The following is a 20,903-nucleotide window of genomic DNA, read 5'->3' as shown; positions in this document are numbered from 1 at the left end:
TTCAGAGTACTTATCAAACCATCATCTGAGGACCCCTAGCAGAGAACCACTTGTGAAGGGCTTGTTAAAGAGGCAGATTCCTGGGACCTGGTCTGAACTCTGGAGGCTAGGACCTGCAGAGGCCTTTAGAGCAAACTCCCCAAATAATTCCATGCCTCAAAGGTCAAGGGTGACCACCATCAATCCTCTACCCGCTGGTGTAGAAGGCAGGGGCTGAGTGAGGCTGCTGCCTGCCCTCCTTTTGCCTCAACTGAAAGGTCCAGACCGAGAGGCATCCCAAGGCAGCATCTGAGGAGAGACTACACAAGATAACAAGTGCAGAGAAAGTGAGTATAAAATCTAGTGAGCGATTTCAAAAAGGAAAAGAAAACAATTCTAATTCCCTTTTCTCCAGCTCCAAACTCAATGGTCAGCAGCAGAAGTAGGTTGGGGACAGTCTGACCCACGGAGGAAGCCCAGCTCCTGGCACAGCCTGGAGGACATGGTAGCGTGGAAGGAGAGGGCTGTGCAAGCAGTAAATGCAGACCGGGCAACAGGCCACAGGGACAGTGTAGAGGCACCTGCTCCCTCCGCCTGTGCAGAAAGGGTTCCTGGGATGTGCTCCCCTTTCAAGCCTTCTCCCAGGCAGACCCACAATGCCTGAAGTCCCTGGGCTGGAAGCACTGAAGCAGAATAAGCCGGCTCCCTGCCCTGGCCTCTGGCTGTAGTTTGTACCTCTGTCCTTCCTTCATCAAAATCCACCACGCACTCCAAAAGAGGAAGTAGGACACTTCGTTTTTATTCCACATGCATCTCATTTGTCTTCAATAGGTTCTTCCATAATCTCATCATTATTGCTATGGCCCTCAGAGGACAGCTGACTTGCATTAATCAGCCCAGCCCCTCATCGCTCACCAGATTCTTTACACTTTTACCATGCCCTGGGGCATGCTAACTTACTTGAAAAATTAATAAACCTCCCCCCTCTTATCTTACCTTATTAATGTCTGTCTTTGTAACCCATTATCCCCGCATATCATCAGAGATCACTGGAGGGTGCAGTGGTCACCGGCTCTCTCCCCTGATTCTATCCTAAAACTGGAACGCCCCACCCCCCTCCCAAACGGCCAGAAAGAAAATGGCCTTCCTGGGCCAACAGGGTGTTTGATTACCAGCTCAATGGCACCGTGGATGGAAGGCAGGAGAATTCTTGGGCTTCAGCTCAAGGCCATTAAGGCCCATTAAGTTGTTCCCTCCTCCCCCACCCTCTCTCCCCCTCTTTTGTGCACCCTAGTAAATCTGACTCATTAGCTTTAGATGTTTTGAAATACTGGTACATTAATCACTTGTGTTTGCACACTGTTTATGTGGGTTGTTGGTCATGGTCTGTAGTTATACTGGCTGTCTCCCTTGCTTACTTAAAGGTACAATCCAATTGAAAATAAAGATTTTTGCAGGTTTGCTCATTACACACAGTGTCGGCAGCTGGTGAGTGTCTTTTGCAATTCATCAGAGGCCTCCCAGACCACCTGCTCTCGGCATCCTGCAAACAGCTGGCTCTGGGTAAGTACCATAAGCTATTACCTTATACAACAAATAAATAAATAAATGGATGGATGGGTAGACAAATAAATAAATACATTGGCTTGTCAGCCTTGGAGCCTTGCTTCTTGAAGGGAAAAGTCCATTTCAAATAGGGAAAAATAGCTCTAGCCCAAAGCCTGTGGTGCCATTGAAATTTGTTCTAAAAAGGAAAAAAAAAGAAAGAGAGAGAGAGAGAGGAGAAGGAAGTGAAACTCCCAAAATTTTGAGTGGAAATACATTGTCATGTGAGCACCAAGGCAGCCAAAAAAGGGCTCCACAAGAGGCTGGCTGTGTGGTTTGGTACAAAGAGTTGGAGGAAAGGGTTGAATTGAATTGCCTTTGGGTTTTTCTTTTCCTCTTATGAAAAATGCTAGAGGGAGGCTTTGTGGAGTTTGAGCTAAAACCACAAATGTCCCAGGATTGTTAAGAAACCAATCTCTGTATCCAAGATCATCACCCATCACCTTAGTGTTTATGACCTTTACTCCAGTTTCTGACCCCAGAATGACCTCTGGGTAGCCATGCCATGCTCTAGTCCCCAGCCCCTTGTCCTGACCCTGCAGCCTGAGGAACGCTTAGGGCCAGTGGGGGCAGGAGCTGAATGCTGGCCACAGGGCTGGGCACTTGCAAGGAGGAAGGACAGGACTGAGAGCAGACATGTTCTCGGCTGCACCACAGCAGAGCTTAGCAACACAACTAGAAAGTAGTTGGAGATCTAGGGGAACAACTGTTCGGCAGTGTGTCATTTTGAGAGATTTCTAAAGTTTATGACAGTCAGCCGGAGAGTTCCCTGAAGTCTACTTGGACACTTTTAATCATTTGTGGTGGAGTCTTGTAAACATCATCCGGCACAGCAATGATCCCCCAGGATCATTTACTCCAGGCTCCATGGATCGGTCAAAATTGAGCTGTGTCTTTTGACTTGTCCTTGCAAAAGTGGAAGGGCATTCTGGTGTAGGACAGGCATCTCTCTGACCTATTATTCACAAGCTTCACCAATCAAATCCCTAAGTAGTGCTGTTAGAAATCCTTGTTTTTATCTTATGGCCGGTTAAATTCTAATAACTTCTGCAGCTTTATTTTTGTTACTTTTTTTTAAGCAAGAGAGTTTATGGGTTGAATTGACATGAAGAAATATTTTCCATTTTACCAAATCAAAAAGTTGAAAATGAAGATACATATTTCTACATTCTTCCTACCTGAATCCCTCAAAACCCACCAAAAATCAATTTGCTCTCTACGTGGTAGTGAACCAGGACATCAGTTTGTCAGAATTACATACTCCCTGAATCAGAATGTGCGTTTTAACATTTAGGATCCTCAAGGGACTTACTGGCACATCAAAGGTTGACAAACAGCACTCTCAAATACCCTTGATTCTTTTAGGTCAAAAGTATCTATGGATATGGCCACAGTCATATCAATGCTAGAGTGATTGTAAATATTTGAATAAGAAAATGCAAACCGGAGTTCCCTGTGGCTCAGTTGTAATGAACCTGTCTAGCATCCATGAAGATGCAGGTTCCATTCCTGGACTCACTCAGTGGGTTAAGGATCTGGTGTTGCCTCGAGCTGCACTGTGGGTTGCAAGTGCAGCTCAGATCTGGGCGTTGCTGTGCTGTGGGCCAGCAGCCGCATCTCTGATCCAACCCCTAGCCTGGAAAATTTATATGCTGTGGGTGCGGCCCTAAAATGCAAAAACAAAAAGAAAAGAAACTGCAAACCATGCAAATTCCTCACCTACTACAGGAGCAGAAACATCCAGTTCTTTGGAGAATGTAGTAGAAAAAAAAGGATTTGGAGTCAGAAAAATTTGGGTTTCCTTTCTGACTCTTCCATTTAGTAGAGTATGACCTAGGCTCAGAGGCTTCATTTCCTCCATTTAAGAATGGAGAAGAGCTCCCACTGCAGCACAACAGGATCGGCAGCATCTTGGGAGCACTGGGACATGGGTTAGATTCCCCCCAGCATGCACAGTGGGTTAAGGATCCAGCATTTGCTGCAGCTGTGTCTTAAGTCTATACTGTAGTTTAGATCTGATCCCTGGCCCAGGAGCTCTACATGCTGCAGGGAAGCCAAAAAAAAAAGAATGGAGATAACAGCAATTCTGCTGCTGCCAACCTGCAGGATGGTGTCAGAAATACAAGAGCAGCTTTATGTGCAGTCACATAATAAGCTCCTTCAAAAAGCATTATACATGTATAATTAAACCATAGTCATCATAGCAGTAAGTGATAGAGATGTTGGAGATAGAAGAACTGGATTAACTATGGGGATGAGAATGAGTACTCCACCTTAGTGGTGCAAAGAGAAGCAACAGGCCCTGGGATCCTGCAGTGGTGCAATTAACATCACTATGGGGAGTGGATGTTGTCAAACCATAACCAGTATCCAGGCTGCAAAGAACCCAGAGCACTATTTGGGGTCTTAAGAATTATAACTCAGGGAGTTCCCATTGTGACTCAGTGGGTTAAGAACCCAACTAGGGTTCAATTCTTGGCCTCACTCAGTGGGTTAAGGATCCCACACTGCCGCAAGATGCAGGGTAGGTCACAGATGTGGCTCAAATCTGGTGCGGCTGTGGCGTAGGCCTGCAGCTGTAGCTCCAACTCAACCCCTAGTCTAGGAACTTCCTTATGCTGCAGGTGCATCATAAGAAGAAAAAAAAAAGGAATTATAATTCAAGAGATACAGATTCAGGTAAAATCCAAAGAGTGTTCTAGAGAAGAGAGTTGGGGGCTTATAAGGGCAAGAACCACACACAGGCTGTTCAAGAATTAGGACAGATGCTGACACAGGAAAGAAAATACCTGTCCATAAGGAACAGACTGTCATGAGTCATTTTAGGGTATGTGTTCTTGAAGTATCTTGAGTTTCTGAAACAATGGGCAGATATCCTGGATGCCTATGTTAAGACAAGATGTGGTCAAATGTAGTTCGCATTCCACGTGGGCTGAGATGTGCATAAGTCTCACAGCTCCTCGGTGGCCGCCCAGCTCCACCATAAAGAGCTCTCTTAGCAATATCGACTCCGTTTTGATTTTCCTTTCACGATGCACTGACTGATGCAATATCTCTGGCCCGTGAGAAGTATGAAAGATATGTTAAAGACAAACTATTGAGTAGCTGTTGCTGAGAGCCTTTGATTTATTGGAGAAAGATTATGACAAGCTCAAGATGATCATTCAACAATTCAAGCAAAACGGTAGAAACCCAAGGGCCTTCTAAGCAACACTCAAGGAAATGTTGATCTCTTGCAGCCAGTGAACAGGAAGAGAGAATGATCAGGCTCATAACTGAATCCCAAGAGTAGCAGAGCTTCAGAGAAAGTTAAATTCTCCTGCTGGAAAGTTTCCTCTGCTGAGATCAGGGGCCTAACAGGTAAAGGGCCAGATCCTGAGACTTGAAATGGGCACATTTGAGTGATGCAGTTGAGAATTTTCAGCTCTCAGATTCCCCTAAGCCCTCGGTGCTTCTAAAAGAGGCCCACTCCATTTTGTTAGCAATAATGCCCCCAAAGTTCCCTTGTGGCATGGGTTTGATCCCTGGTCCAGGAACTTCTATATGCCATAGGTATAGCCAAAATGCCCCCCAACTTGTTCTAAGGGCTCCTCAAGGCCACCCCCAAGTTCGGTGATTTACTAGGAGGACTCAAAGGACTCAGCATACCATTACACTTATGGTTATGGTTTATTACAGCACAAGGATAAAGACAAAATCAGCAAAGGGAAAAGGCACATGAAGTGAGGTCCAAGGGAAACCAAGTACTAGATTCCAGGTTCCTCTCCCAGAAGAGTCACACAGAATGCACCAGTATGATAGCACACGTGAAATGTGGCCAACCTGGGAAGCTCATCAGAACCTCAGCATCCAGAGTTTTTACTGGGGGCTGATCATGTATACAGCTTCCGCCTGACACATATCCAAATTCCAGATTCCCAGAAGGTAGCTAAGCATTCAGCATAAACCATACTGTTTGTCCATTGTAGGCTGAGTGAGCATTCTTCTCAGTTCCGGGAATGGTGGGAACACTCCCAAATACAAGTTCCCAGATGCCAGCCAAGGGCCAACATTTAAGCTGGCCTTTCAAGGAACAGCAGTCATGCTTTGTGACCCTGGAGCTAGCTCCTATAATCATTTATTCCTTTTCAAATGGTGTAATATCTTTATCAATAGAGGACACCTTAGCGCCACTCAAGGCCACAGACACAGGAAGAGGCTTCTCTTACTAGTTCCACTGTGCCTTTTTTTTTTTTTTTTGGCCTGACTGCCAACAGATCAGAATTGAGGAGGCCTGATGGTACTTCACCAGCTCTCATGGACCAGCTCCAGCCTCCTCCTTACAACCTCCAGCAATCTTCTCCCTATCTCAGTGGGCTGCTTCTTGCAGACCAGCGCCAGCTGTGCCTTCTAGTACGTTTCTTCACCACTAGCATATGTATGTTCCCATAGCAGCCATGCCCTCTCCAAGGTGGTCTGGATCTGAGCCTTGTGGGAAGAGGACAGAGATGTCTCTTCTCCCTAAGTTCTTAGTCCCTTTCTTATACATGATCCCCCAGCCCCAGCACCACTAGCGATTTTCCGCCTGTGCTATTTCTATATTCTTGGAGTTCTATTCCTTTTTTCAGTTAGATATCATTTACTAATTAACAATTATTTATATTAAATTCCTCTGTTCAAGTTTCTTATTTGTTTTCTGCCTCCTGATAGGACCCTGGCTGACACCCTTCCTTAAAAGATAATGCTTGCTCCCACTGCCCCTCCTGAGAACCAGAAAGATAATATAATTAAATCTTAGCACCCCCTACTTGGGTATGCTGGGTCAACTAATGAAAAATATGAACTATCCACCAAAGGAGCTGCAACATCTGGCCAATGTGGTGCTGGAAGGAGTGAGGAAGGTAAGTGTGGGAATGAACACTGGGAGGTGGGAGGTGGGAGCCTGGAACTTAAGGCTTGATAAAGGTAAGACTGGATAAAGAAGGCAAGGAGGAGGGGGCCTTGGAACTTAAGGCTAGATAAAGGAGAGTTTAACAGCATGGAGCACTCTCCCATTACCATAAACCTAGTCTAATGCCACACTACTAGGATGGCTCTTAAAAGCTTAGAAAATATTGTGATCCACGTGAATAGTGCAGTGAATTAGAAACATCCAAACTGATATGGCAAAGGGATCTAAGGCTCAGAGGAGTGGGTATGCAAGAGGGGATTTACTAGGTAAGTCTGGAAACCCTACTACCACAGGAGGACCCAGAGGACATCCTTTTTCCAAAGAGGGAATGAATGCACTCATGAGAGAGCACCAGCATGGTTGGGAAGCTTAGTGGTGGTTCTTTGTGGCCAAGGCTGAGAAGAGGAAACACCACTCCAGAACTAAGCTCATTGAAAGCAACATGAATTTTCAAATAATAGAGGACTAGTGGCAGCACTTCAGCATCTGAAGCAAGGTGAGCACAATTATCACAACGAAATCAAGGTCAGAGTAGCAGCTAGGGAAACTCAAAGAGCTATGGAGATGGTAAATAGAACATGATGTTCCTAGGGGCAAGACTGGTGAGCAGCCAGCAAGGTACTGCACAGATTTTCCAACTAAAAGAAATCAAGAATGGATGATCAAGAGTCTGCAGGCAGCTGCCCAAATAAAAAGTCATGATTGCTTGCCAGGCTTCTGGACCTGAGCCAGTTCTCATTTCCAGAACAACTGAAAGAGAAGTCAGATCCCCATGAAAAAAGACACTGGGATACCACAGCAAGTGTATTCAGTAATGATTCTCCCAGTGCTTCCCCAAAGTGACCTCAGCCATTTACTCAGGTAACCATCCAATGGGAGAATGGGAACTTACAAGGACTGTGGGTCCCAGGGTCTGAGTTGACTTTGATTCCCCAGGAACCAAAGCACCACTCTGCCCTCCATTATAACTGAGGAATGTGGAATCCAGTCATGACCCAGGTCCAGCTCAGTATGGGTCCACTGAGTCCATTGATCCAGCCCGTGATCATTTCCCCTTACCCAACTATATCACTGGAATCAGCACACATGATGAATGACAGAATTCTTCCATCAGGTTCCTGATCTTTGGGATAAGAGCTATTGCAGTGGGGAAAGCCAAGTGGAAGCCTCTGAAATGTCCCCACTGCCCCCCACCCAGGATAGTAAATATAAAGCAATACCATACCCCAAGGAGAATGGCAAAAAAAAATTAGTGTCATCATCAAAAATGTAAACAATATAGGAATGGTGATTGCCATGTTATTCCCAATTGATTTGCCTACCACTCTAACCTCTAAAAAACTATACTGGTCCCAGTGGATGACAATGGACTCCCACCTGTGGTATGCTGGTAAATGTTTAACAACTGACTCTCCAGGGGTAGAGAGAGGCTTGCTTTGTAGCCTTTGCCAGTTTCCATGGTATAATACTCCCCCCACAGGCATAAAAACCAGCTCACAAGGTTCCTGAGAATGTAACAGTCGGCTCTCATAGGCCAGTTATGGGGCTGCTTCAGTACACAGATTACCACAGACTTAGCCAAGCAGCAGTCTCAATTGCAGCGACTATGGCAAATGTGGTATCTTTAACGCCATTTTTAGCACAGCCATAGCTATTAAGCTGGCTAACTTTTCTTTTCCATCCCTCCCAGAAAGAAGGATCAGAAGCAATTCATATTCGCAAGGGATGGATGGTAGCACACAGTCGCCTTCCCCCAGCGCCTTATTAACTCAACTCCCCAGGGCCTTGGTCGTAATATAGTCCAAAGGGACTTGGACATTCTGGGGATTTCCCAGGGTGTCACACTGGTCCACAATATCACTAACATGTTAATCAACTAGATTTGTAGAAAGTGGCAAGCACTTTGGAGTATCTTGGTATACGAGACATACGTTTCAAAGGTGGAAGATATGCCCTTAAGATGATTTGGGAACCCACTGCAGCAGTGAAAAGTTTTTAGAGGTCAAGCAGACTGGGGCATATCCTTCCAAAGTAAAACACAAATTATTGTACCGTATACCTTTTTAAGGTATTACTATGCAGGTGCAATCAGCAGTGCCACATGGACCAGGTGGTCCAGGAGAGTGTGATACAACATTCCACTGGGAACCACCTTGCCAAGGTTCCCCTCCTGCTGCTGCCAACACCCCTTAGTCAATGACTAGCTGATATAGGAATATAAAGCCTTAGCCCTTGCTTCAATTTGGGACAGTTCTGAAGAGCTTCACTTCACCCAAATTTCTCTCCAGATCTCCCTGAAGAATCAGCTGAGGCCCCAGTTGCAAATGTCTTGGAGGGTCAGCCTCCCCACTGCCTGTCCCCCACTTCTTTGCAGAGGTATCTCTCAGGAGCCCTCCCCAAGAAACTTGCTGTATGCAACTCTGCATCCCAGAGTCTGTTTCAGGGAACTCAATTAAAGACGGCCTCCAAGGGAACTCTTGAATTCCACTCTCTTTATCTAGAGAAGCTCTACTTTTTCTCTCTTTACTTCTTGTTATCAGCATTATTATTATTGTTCTGTGCTCCCTGGTAAGATTTCCTCTGGAGGAAAAAAAAAAAATGGCAAAAGTAGAATCAGTCAACTTAAAGGAACACCTTGGTTTATTGTCTCGTAACCAACCACTGCCTGCTGAAGTTTGATCTGGAGTTTGAGCTTTGCCATGAAGTCCAGATGGAAAATATGTCATCTTGTCACATGCCACTGCTACAGGACTTACTCTAGTTAGAGTTGACAGATGAAATACACGATACCCAGTTAAATTTAAATGTCAGGTGAAAAAAAATTTAGTATAAATATGTCCCAAGTGGTATGTATCCTGAATTTTTATTTGCTAAATCTGGCATCGCTAATTCTAGCTGTCTCTGTTTCCATCTATGTTTTCTCTTTTTCCAATAGTAAGATACTCGACTCCCATTATCTCCAACACATTTCTCAATCCCTCATACATGGCCAGTCGCTTAACCAACGCGGCGCCCCCCCACCTCCGCAACCTTGCGCAAAAGCCCTGATCCCCTTTTGTGGTGCCTACTTCATTCTGGCTTAGTAATGGCTTTTTAGTGATGAATGGATGGAAAGGGAGGAAGAAAATAGATTTAAAGAATGGATGGGAAAAGGGAAGGGAAATGCAGTAAAAGGCACAACCCAAAAATCTGGCTTACTGCAACAAACACGTATTTCTTGCACACAGGCCTCTGGGTCGGCCGCAGCTCTGCTGAGCTCAGCTGGGCTTGTTGGGACTCCTTGTCTCTTCTCAGTCTATGTCCCAAGATAAAGAGGCAGCCACTATCTGGGGCTTCTTATACAAGGAAACAGAAGCCCAAGGGACAAGCCATGCTTAAGGTGCTTCTTAAAGTCTCCACTCAAAACTGGTCTCTATGCCTTCCATCCACACGGCATTGGTCAAAGCAAGCTGTGACCCAGCAGAGCCCAAAGTTAAGGGGACAGGAAGGAGAATATACTGTGCCCATTAGGAAGGATGGCCAAGTTGGGGGCTGGATGAATAACTGAGAACAGGTAACGCCATCCACCACCAATGCCAAGTGAGTCAGAACAAACACAACCAGATAACAACAGTACATAAAGCATGGGAAATGGGAAAAAAATCTCACACTGAATCAAGACACTAAACTCAACTGTACCAAAGAGCTAGATCTAAAACAACTCGTCATGATTCAAAGGAAAAGGATAACTATTTTTTTTTAAAGCAAAGTAGCATCTTATTATTACCTGAAAATTTGAGCACAACACCTTGTAAGAACCCCCTAGCAAAACAATCATGGTAGCTAGAGTTAACACTGTTGTGTGGTAGATTTGAAAGTTGCTAAGAGAGTAGATCTCATCACAAGAAAAAAAAATCTTTGGAACTGTGTGAGGTGATGGATGTTACCTAAACTTGTGGTAATCACTTTGCAGTATTTATGTATGTCACATCATTATGCTATATACCTTACACATACTCAGTGCTGTACTTCAGTTACATCTCAATAAAAGCAGATGGGGAAGAACTCTCTAGTAAATTAAGCAACTATTTAACCTAAAAGTCAGAATGTTCTCCTTTTCAACAAATCAAGTTCCAAACTTCAACTCTCTTTAGAAAAAGCATAAACACATATTTAACAGTGATAGAAATGACACACATGGCAGAGAGAGGAGAGACAGAGGTCCACAGAGTGATTGTGTCCTGTGGTCAACATTTGCAAAGGGGGATAGTTACAAAAGTTGAGCCATATTACATCACAGAGAAACCTTTAATAAATGTCAACGTATTTGGACCATATTCACTGACCACAGCAGAAGACCATATATAAATAGGCTAATATCATAGAAATAACAAATGAACCCCACTCCAGAGGGATTAGACCATTCTAAATTTCACTGGTCAAAGGAAAAAAATGAAAACTGCAATCATAGAATATTTTGGAGAATAACAACAATGAGAACTCTACATATAATTGCTTGAGCTGGCATTTCTTATTAAAGGGAAAAAGATGTTGGAACGATTAGCTAGCCTTCTGGGGGGAAAAGTAAATTTGGATTCTTACTGCATAATTCCTTATGCCAAATGAAGTCCAGATGGATTAAAAATTAAAATATAAAAAGGGAATCTATACTTAACCATAGATTTTTTTATTTTAACAGTTTAGAGGTGGCTGAGGCCTTTCTTACATTAAGCCAAAGGCAGAAACTAAAAAGATAATATTGGTACATTAGACCCCATTAAAATTTAAAGTTCTGAAGAGCAAAAAAAAAATGGCTAAAAGAAATTAAACTCTAAGGGAGATATTGCTAAAACTGTAGAATAAAATGTTTAATAGTCCTAATATGCTGAAATGATTGTATAAATCCACATGAAGAATTGAAACCCAACTAGAAAAAAAATGCAAATTGCATGAACACTTCAGAAATTAACAATTCAATGGCCATTAAGTATATAAAGAGATGTTCAGCCTTGCTAGTATATATGTTTGTGTGCACATGAGCTTGTATATATATGCACAGGAAAACTCTGGAAAAGACAGGCACCAAAATGTTAACAATGATTACGTACTGGGAATGGGATTTCTTCCCTCCCTTTTGGAATAGCCTTGTTTTTTTAAAAAAAATCAGCATATATTTGGAGTTCCCACTGTGGCGTGGTGGGTTAAGGATCCAGCATTCCCATGGCTGTGGCACAGGTTGCCACAGATTCGATCCACGCCCCCCCACCGGGGCCTAGGAACTACCATGTGTCATGGGTGTGGCCAAAAAAATAAAATAATAAAATGAAACCAGTATATTTTAATGTTACGTTTTATGGTTAAATTGCTCAGCACTCTAAGAACACAAAAACTGATGACTCCTCTTTTGTTTTCTATAGCAAATTTTAAAATCTTTTTTTAATTATGTAGAAGAATACTACTGTCAAGGTGCTATAGACAGAATGTTCATGTGCCCACTAAAATGAATATACTGAAACCTAATCCCCATTTTGATAGTATCTGGAGGCGACTGGGTCATGAAGGTAGAGTCACATGATGGGATTAGCGTCCTTCTAAAAGAGACTCCAGAAAGCATTCTTGCCCCTTCTGCCATGTGAAGACACAGAAAGAGAACAGTCATCTGGAGACCAGAAAGCGGATCTATGGACACCAAATCTGTTATCACCTTGATCTTGGACTCCCCAGCCTTCAGAACTACAAGAAATAAATTTTTGTTGAAGCCACAGAATCTGTGGTATTTTTGTTATAGCAACCTGAATGGACTATGACATATGACAAAATGTTCACTTTATATTAGAAGAAAATAAGCTACACAATTATGATTTATTTTTTGTTTTGTGAAGGAGAGTCATTAAATAGCAGCAGATTTTTCCAATAATGGACTGTGGGTCATTGCCTGTTCTTTGTGTTCTCTGGTTGTCTACAATAAATATTTACCAAACACTCATTTTTCATTTTATTTACATAATAAGCATTTATCTGCTACCAGTAGCAATTCTAGACTCTGAGGCCCCCATAATCGTTTAGAAGTTTTGGTTTCCCAGTTTTCCTTATCAGGCACAAAGCAGGGGCCCATCAGAGATTGTGGAATATTGAGGGACCCACAGCACAAATTCTTGGGTAGCAGCGTATGCCTTGTCAGTTCTTGAGACCAAAATTGGGAGCAAAGCTGTTCATCCAGCATCGAAGCCTTGAGCAGTGATCTGCGCTCATTAAATACTTATGGGAGACCTACCAGTACAGGGCATGAGGGCAGGTAAAGCCGAACTAGACAGAACCCCTCTCTCCCAGAGCCCACAGAATAACAGAGAAGACACAGTGAATACACAGTGTCATGTGTGCCCAGGTGCGAGAGAGGTGTGAGGGAGGGTGACCCACCATCCTGATGTGCCCGAGACTGAGGGATTTTCTAGGAGGTAGGATTGCCAGTGCTAAAAACAAACCAAACAAAAGAGGTGGGGGGAATCCTGGCCACCCGAGAACAAGTTGGTCACCCTAGCGAGAGGTCAGGAACAGCTTCAAAACAAAGGTTCAGCCCCTGGTTCTGAAAGATAATTAGACATATTTTGGGAGGTCAGGTCTTGCCCCAGATTTCTTCTGGCCCAGGATTGGGCTAGAGAGCAGAACTGGTTGTGCAAGAGGTCACTGTCTGCTTTTTGGATTACCAAATCCCGTCAAGAGCTGGGGAGAAAAGAGTATAGCCTGACAGAGGATCTTGTGATCCCCTCCCACAGGGCATGATGTCAAGCCAAGACCAAGGAAGCCTCGTCCACCACAGAAGGAACATCAGCTCCGTGGAGGGCACAAGTTGCAAGGCGGCCATGCTGCACGACTCCAGGGGGCACCACTCACACAGAAAGCAGCCATCCCTGCTGGCAGAGGCAGGATGCCCATCAGGTCCTAGAGGACATAGAGGGCTGCTTGCCCGGTCAGCCTGGGGAGTTTTCCAGAAGAGGCCATATGACACTACAAATCTATTCCCAGTAACTCACGCATCTCTGCCCAAAGCAGGTCCTCTATTTGCAGGAAGAATCGAGACAAAGCAAGCTCCTCCACGCTGTGACTCCAGGAGAGAAGAGAAGGACGAGGCACCAGGGGTGTCACAAGGCTGGGTGAAAACCAGGGAGAACCGTGAGCATTATGAGGGGTCACCGGGTCTGTGTGTCCTCTGGGTGGACACTGAGTCACAGAAACAGAGCTTCACAGAGAATCCACGAGAGTACCAAGGTGGTCAGCTCTCCAAAAAATCAGGGAGAGGCACCGCCAGCCACAGGTCACAAGGGCTCCGGCTGAGTACATGGGACTCCACTGCATTCTCCTGCTTTCTCCGCAAGGCTACTGGCCCCGTGGACACCTGCTTCACCCCTGATGTCATGTCTTGAGGAGACCACCTGGCCTCTGACCATTACACTCAGACCTTGGGTTTCTTGAAGGAGTAAACTGAGTTCTTGCCTTTTCTATTCCTGAAGGAAATAGAAATTCAGTGATGACAAGACCTCTTTTCCAAGGCATTTCTCTCCCCAGCATACCTCCCATACCCAGCATGAACCAAAACCATGCTGAGCTGGCTATTTGGGGAAAAGAGGCCCTGGCGTCTCCGTATCTATCTCTGGGACCCACTGGCGTCCCCTCGCTTCTGGGCAGGAAGTTTCATCCCTGTGAAGCAGCAGGTCAGAGTCACCAGCCCAGCCACTCTTCACTGGGGCTCCTCTGAGTCGGCATCCTACCTCCAGGGAGGAGGGAAGAACCCCCAGACCTTCGACTCCTTTACTGTCCTCTTCCTTGACTGCTATATTTTCCAAAAGCTATGGTACATCCTCCCTCAGTCAAGCCAAGGTTGGCTTGGACATTGCTGGAGAAAACAGGAGTCAAGAGCAGTTTGTACTGAGGCTTCTTAAGGGTTTCTCTAAACTGCAAAGATGGCTCCTGCATGGCCCCCATCAGCCCCCTAAATACCAACAGTCAGCAAAACCCCGGATGTGCCTCACACCCTCGAATGTCCCGGTCTAGGGCTTTGCAAAGCAGCTTCTGTGGAATACCAGTCCCTTGAGCTGCCCCCACCAAAACAGAATTCTGTGGTCACAAAAGGTCAGTAAGCACAGCATGCCAAAGCCCATGGTTCTGGAGGACCCTGGGAGACTGCCTGTGTGCCTGAGACCTGGCCATATTCCCTGTCCTTCTGGGAAGTAGGTAACAAGAGTAAACTGACTGCTGAGGGACAGCAAGGACTTCTGTACCCTTCCTGAAAATGCATTGTACCAGCGGGTCCAGCAAGAAATAGGACCCAGCTCTGATGGTTCAAGGGGCTCTAACAACTGTCAGGGGACTACATGTGGAGCTGTGGGCAGCAGGAAGGGAAAGCCTAGGAGGAGTGGAGACAGAATAGCAGCAGTGGGATGGGGAGAGCGTGTCCCTGGAGGCTGATGAGACTGGAGCCCAGGAGAAGTGGGGTCGTGGAGGGACCAGCCTCTTCCAGAAGCACAATCTTCTGCTCAAAGAGTGAAGAGCAGGAGGCAAGTGCCCCCATCTCTCTCCTCCAGGTGGGAAGGGAGTGCAAGTTGAGCCATCAGTAGGATGAGGCTCCTGTGCACTCAGCAAGAAGGGTGGTGTCAGTGCTGGGGGTTGGGGCAGCTGTGACATGGGGCTTACAGATCAACAACAAGGGAAGAAAACAGGAGAAGCTTACATTTGCCCTGTGAAAACCCCTCATCTTTGAGAAGTCAGGTTTGCTTTTTCAAATGTTCTACGGAGAGTAAGAGAGAACTTCCTCTTAAGTGTCCTAAGTAAAGTAAGACTGTTGAGTTCTGTTGTCACCATTAGCCTGTAATTTCTGTCCTGGGGAGAACAGTAGAAAGATTGAGATCCCATTTCCCTTTCTAGAAAGGTTGCCCTTTTGCTGGCAGGAACATGGCTTCAGGAAGGAGGCACTTCCTCTGTCCTCCTCCCCCAAAGACAGTGACCTGTGTCTCCTGGGTACCGAGCACTTCTGAGACCTGAGGTTTTCACTGGCAGGCAGAGAGTAAGAAACACTTGGGGGTATTCAGCACTGTTGATTACGGAAATACCAAAATAGTCCTCCAGAAAGAAATTTACTAAACTCTGTCTAACCCAGGATTTTCCCATACTTAGGTGAAAATGAACCTTTTTTATTTTTATTTATTTATTTATTTATTTTGTCTTTTGTCTTTTTAGGGCCGCACCCACAGCATATGGAGGTTCCCAGACTAGGGATCCAATCGGAGCTGTAGCCCCCAGCCTATGCCACAGCCACAACAACGCCAGATCCGAGCCACATCTGCAACCTATACCACAGCTCACAGCAATGCCAGATCCTTAACCCACTGAGGGAGGCCAGAGATCGAACCTGCGTCCTCATGGTTCCTAGTCGGATTCATTTCTGCTGCACCACAATGGGAACTCCTAGAACCTTTTTTTAATCCAAGTACCATTTGGAAAGTACTTTGGTCTTCTCTAAGAAGTTTTTACATTCTGTTTAGTAGGAGGCTAAGCTTAACTGTGTAGTAATTCTTTCACATAGCAAAAGAGCAGAGCTGAAAGTGGGAGGGAAGAATAAGCAGGAAGGCTGTGAGAGAGGACCCTCTCAACCAACTGTCCGCAAAGGGGTAAGAATGGGTCAAGCCTGCTAAGGAGGAAATATATGGAAACCTCCCTTCAGTGCACTTGCATCAAAGCTGATGAGGATAAATGCTAAGAAACGGCTTGCCTGGTCCTAACCAGAAAGACCTCTGAAAGAAAAGAAACCCAAGGCATATGTGGGAAAGAGGAAGAGAAATGACAATTTAGGAGGAAGGAGTGGTCCCTGTGACTGCTCTGCTGTGGTCTTAAGTAAGTGTGAGGCACCATAAGGCTGTTCACCAACAGGAATGAAAATGGAGGGGGCTGTGGCAGGTGACAAGGAAGCCAGAGGAGGACAATAACCAGGAGGGGCCTTAAAGTCCAGGATTAGGATGTTAATATGATTCCAGGAGCAAATGGGAGCCCTACAGACTCTGGAAATTTTTCAAAATGGAAATAACACACAGTTGCCCTAAGGTAGCCACAGGGGATTGGTTCCAGGAATCCCGCAGATACCAAAAATCCACGATGCTCAAGTCCCTTATATAAAATGATGTGGTGTTTGCATATAACCTATGTACATCCTCCTGTGTACTTTAAATCATCTCTGGATTACTTATGATACCTGATACTATGAAAGTAGTTGCCAGTGCATAGCAAATTCAAGTTCTGCTTTTTGGAATTTTTTTTTTCTGAATATGTTTCATCTGCATTTGGTGAATTCATGGATGCAAAACCCACAGATACTAAGGGCCGACTCAGTGCAGTGCACAGGAGAGCTTGGAAGAGAAGATTGAGTTTAGAACGCCAGGTAGAAGGTTGTACTAGTCCTTGTTAAATAAGGCAGGGGCCCAAACTAAGACTGTGACTCAAAACTACAAGAGGTCAAGACAGACCTGAGAAGTAACAAGTCAGAAACTTTATGTTACTGGTAAAATTGTTACAAGGGGCTAAAGGAGGCAGAGGAATTGAAAATGAGCTAAATTTACAAGCCTAGTGTGGAACTTAAGCCTTCAGACTATAATCTACCCCAGCTCGAATTTCTTGGCAATCCTTCATCTCCATTTCAGTGGTCAAGTTCATCATACTCTGGGCAAACGAACTGGCCTCCACACTTCCAACACTTTCCATGCCCATCAGCTCTGATGCCAGAAGCAAAGGCAGCTGGATGGAGAAAGTATAGCCAGAAATAATAGGAACCCAATGAAAAGGGAAGGCTGGAATGCATTCTTTGGTGCTAAAAGAAAATAAAAAGGAGAACTGAAGATCACGTTATAAAATCGGAGCTACAGTTCAGCTGTATCTATGACGTTGGGCCTAAAACTATTCCAGGGCCTCAGCACTGAACTTCAACTCTGACTCTACCTTGGAGGCAGGAAAGCTCAGTTGTTGTTCTAAGTGATCCTGAAATGCACTGATGCCTAAGTGAGTGATGTCAATTGTCTTCTTCTACATACACTCAAGGAACATCTTATTCCATGTCAGTATGTCTTCTCTCACAAGCATATTCTGACCATGTGTAAATGCTATATTATCATAGGGCATAAGACACATCAACTCAAGTTCAGCCTCATACTGAGTGGGACCTCAGCTGGATGGTGAAGCAGCACCTCTTCAGGTACACTGCCTTTGTACCAACAGATCATCATTATTTTCCCAATGCTCTGTCATCCACCAGAGGGTTGGCATTTATCCAGCCATCCTCCGAGTAACCCAGACTCTAATGTTTGTGGTCATCTTTGACCTCTCCCTCTTCTTCATTCGGGTTGTATTACTTTTGTCTCCACAATGCTACGGACAACAATGGTTCTCTCCTTTCTGTTTTCACAAAACACCTCCCATAAGTTTAGCTCTCCCCATTATTTACTTTAACTAATGGTACATAGCGTCATTATGCCATTTAGCTTTTTTAACACGTAAGAACTTACAAGTCAAAAATTAATTATTATTATCTTTGCCAACATCAAAATCAAAGCCCTTCTCAAGTGCCATAGATTCTCCAGGGTCTTCATTAAATTCCTTTTGCCAAAAACAATTTCCCCCTCTTTTGACCTCTCATGGAAGATTTCAAGACCATCTGTGTTGTCATAGAGCTCACTGCATTCATATTTTAACTCCCGTATTTGACCATAAGCCCCCTGAGGGCAGAAGCAGTGCCTTACGCATTCTTATGCCCCTCATATCTCCTAGCATAGGTCCCTGCTCAACGAACATACACTGAGTGACTGGATAAATACACAGTCTTAGTTAGAACTCACACCCCCTTAGCAAACTGGAAATGAATGGAGAAGATGGAATATCAATGGGAGGCATTGCTCCAGCTGCTACAGCATGTTAATTACACAATACTTTTATTGAGCAATTCGGTGGTAATTCTTGCAGCTATTCCTCCTTAATAAGATCCATTGTGCACCATAAAATAGTATCTGGGACGCAGTTTGTATTCCACATACATCACATTTCTCTTTAGCAGGTTCTTCCATATCCATAATCTCATCATTATTACTATTACCCTCAGAAGACAGTTGACTTGCATTAATCAGGCCTGCTGCCATTCCCTTGCCAGATTTTCTGCAGTTTTATTGTGCTTTTGGACATTTTAATTAACTTGAAAAATTAATTTTAAAATCTTACCTTATTAATGCTCTGCCCCATTGGAAATCCCTTCTTCTTGTTTATCACCACTGACCATTTGAAGATGAGGTCATTTGTGATTAAAGCTCCAGAGAACTTCCACACCATCTTGCTACAGTCTGTGCTATTTTTAAATGGGGTACAACTAATAATCTGAAAATTGAAGGGAGTGAGGGGCTGGATTTCTGTTGCTTTGGGAGTTCAAAGACTTATAAATTCAATTATGCCATAACATTTACTCCTCAACTACACGCTCTCTACTGAAGCTCAACAATGTTAGTTTATTAATGCTGTGTAAGGAAGTAGGCTTTGTTTTACCCACTTGACAAGCTAAAATGAATAAAGTCCCAGATTTGACAACTCAAGAGCGTTGACATATAGCCAAAGAAGCAAGACACGTTGTCAAACTAGCTTCTTGATCACAGAGCTCTTTCTGAACCCTAGGAAATATAAAAGGATAGTTACCAAACCTGACATCTTCATTTTCTAAACAAAAGATGGCAACATCTCACAGGCTAACTCCAGAAGGTTGCAGTGGTCACTCTAATAAGGATTTGAGGCTAGTTTGGGACCATCCACAAAGAATGTCCTTATCAGTAAGAGCTGCCTGCTGTACATACAGGATGTGTGAGTGACAGCTGCTTATCTGCCTTCCTTGTTATAAACACTCACTTACTCTTTTGGTATATTTCCAACAGTGATTCTCAACCTTTGATTAGGAGGATCTACTTTAAATTTCATAAAAAGAGGAGATATATAATCCCAGATTGTCTGTTGACATAGAAAATACATGACAAAAAGCTAGTATGAATCCAGTAAATACTCTGCATGAATCTTTCTTTTGTTGATATTAACTACCCCTGCACGCATTTAGAACACATGGTCCATGTGTGCACAAAAGATTTACTGAATTTATAGACAGCACTTGGAATGCATGTGTATTTGTGCACTCTTCGTATTAACTCTGCACCAGCCCCACCCTGCTCCTGCTTCTCTGGCCAGAGCTCAGATGCTTACAGAGCAGAGACATCTCCTTTTAGTCACCCAACTCAAGAAATGACTATTGAAGCCAAAACACTTACATGGATGTTTAAACATTTTCAAGAGATGGCTTATTTTGTTATGATTTTATTTTAAACGCCTGCAGTTTTATATAATAATAGAAAGCTGGAGAATTACTTTATCCTGCTGCTTCCAGTCTGAGCTGCATTAACCAGCTACCTAAGGTATCTGTTGGTTTTAAGGAACAGGCACCCAACAAAGCTAGTTTATTACAAGGACATTTTAAGGATACAGAGTAATAGGATAGGACTCATTTGCAAAGAGTTCAGCCTGCCTCAGGTTCTTATGTCATTTACTAACTGGTATTCTGAAGTAATTCACCAACCACCTCAGAGCCTCAGTTTCTTCACATATGAAATGGAGATAATAAGAGTGCCCGGATCATAAGGCTATTGAGACTACCAAATGCACATCAAGAGATTAGCCTAGGGCTTGGAACATAGTAATTATGTAATAATGGTTAACTGATAATAACACAATGATAGTAACAGAGGTAGTGGTAAAAGCATAGCTGGACCTTATGGAAACTAAATAAGCTGAGATCAAGTCTCTCTCTTTAGGGGCTGCAGAGTTTCTTTCCAACCTGCTCAATTCTCTTTGCTACAGACTGTCAGCACCTTCGTCTTAGACTCTTCAGTCTCTCAAACTGTGAGAAATAAATGTCTGTTGTTTATAAGCCACCCATTCTATGGTATTTTATCACAGCAGTCTGAATAGACTAAGCCATCCTAAATGTTTAATTCTTTCGATTCCAAATTTAAACTTAGGCTTTTCTCTGCTTTCCTGAATAAATTCATTCACTCCATCAACAGTCACTGGGTATTTCATTCATGATTTACCAGAAATAGATTCAGTCCTCTCAAAGACTCTCCCTCACCAAAGCAACGTGCCTTCCCTAACTAGGCCTACTCTTAAGCATTCGCTGGGGATAAGCCACTCACTTGTGACTCTTTATCTTTTTTTTTTAAGATTTTAAGGAAGAAATGAAAGGGCAGAAATTTTTCATTAACCCTGAGAAGGAGAGAAAAGAATGGTGAAATCTAGCTCAGAATATGGAAAATTGACCATAGGTTCAATATTCGGTGATGACCCATCACCT

The 20,903-nt window shown here is 44.0% G+C and overlaps 2 protein-coding genes across 11 annotated transcripts in view; one reads left to right on the top strand and one right to left on the bottom strand.

The window, feature by feature from the left end:
* Positions 1–20,903, bottom strand: part of LOC102159243 (uncharacterized) — a 360,278-nt gene that overhangs the window by 229,486 nt on the left and 109,889 nt on the right. Inside the window, exon 4 of one of the 9 annotated variants that reach the window (XR_014807780.1) lies at positions 10,786–13,995. The exons of the other annotated variants lie outside the window; for them this stretch is intronic. The gene's annotated coding sequence lies outside the window, so the exon portion shown is untranslated. Of the gene's footprint in view, positions 1–10,785; positions 13,996–20,903 lie in introns of those variants that run through there. 9 annotated transcript variants of the gene reach the window in all.
* LOC146402772 (uncharacterized) lies at positions 1,445–20,613 on the top strand. Of its 2 annotated transcripts, none has more exons than XM_084964406.1 (3): positions 1,445–1,542; positions 6,274–6,455; positions 13,267–20,613. In XM_084964406.1, exons 2-3 carry the CDS (start codon positions 6,378–6,380, stop codon positions 13,912–13,914), a joined length of 726 nt encoding a protein of 241 aa, XP_084820532.1. In that variant the 5' UTR covers positions 1,445–1,542; positions 6,274–6,377; the 3' UTR covers positions 13,915–20,613. The 2 variants fall into 2 exon arrangements, with proteins under 2 accessions (XP_084820532.1, XP_084820531.1); XM_084964405.1 differs by having other exon boundaries at positions 6,274–6,464; positions 13,267–18,844.

The sequence above is a fragment of the Sus scrofa genome, chromosome 6 (assembly GCF_054392235.1).
Source record: "Sus scrofa isolate SSC_HxYL_T2T_F1_AM1 chromosome 6, Sscrofa_HxYL_maternal_Yorkshire_Landrace_v2.0, whole genome shotgun sequence".
NCBI classification, from domain to species: Eukaryota; Metazoa; Chordata; class Mammalia; order Artiodactyla; family Suidae; genus Sus; species Sus scrofa.
This window is presented reverse-complemented; position numbering and strand designations above follow the sequence as displayed.

What these genes read in the sequence shown, in the direction of transcription:
- LOC146402772 (XM_084964405.1), top strand. Translation starts at nt 6,378, where the DNA reads ATGCTGGGTCAACTAATGAAAAATATGAACTATCCACCAAAGGAGCTG. An exon ending in TGCTGGAAGGAGTGAGGAAG is followed by an intron (nt 6,465 to 13,266) that starts GTAAGTGTGGGA and finishes CCCCTCCCACAG; the next exon opens with GGCATGATGTCAAGCCAAGA.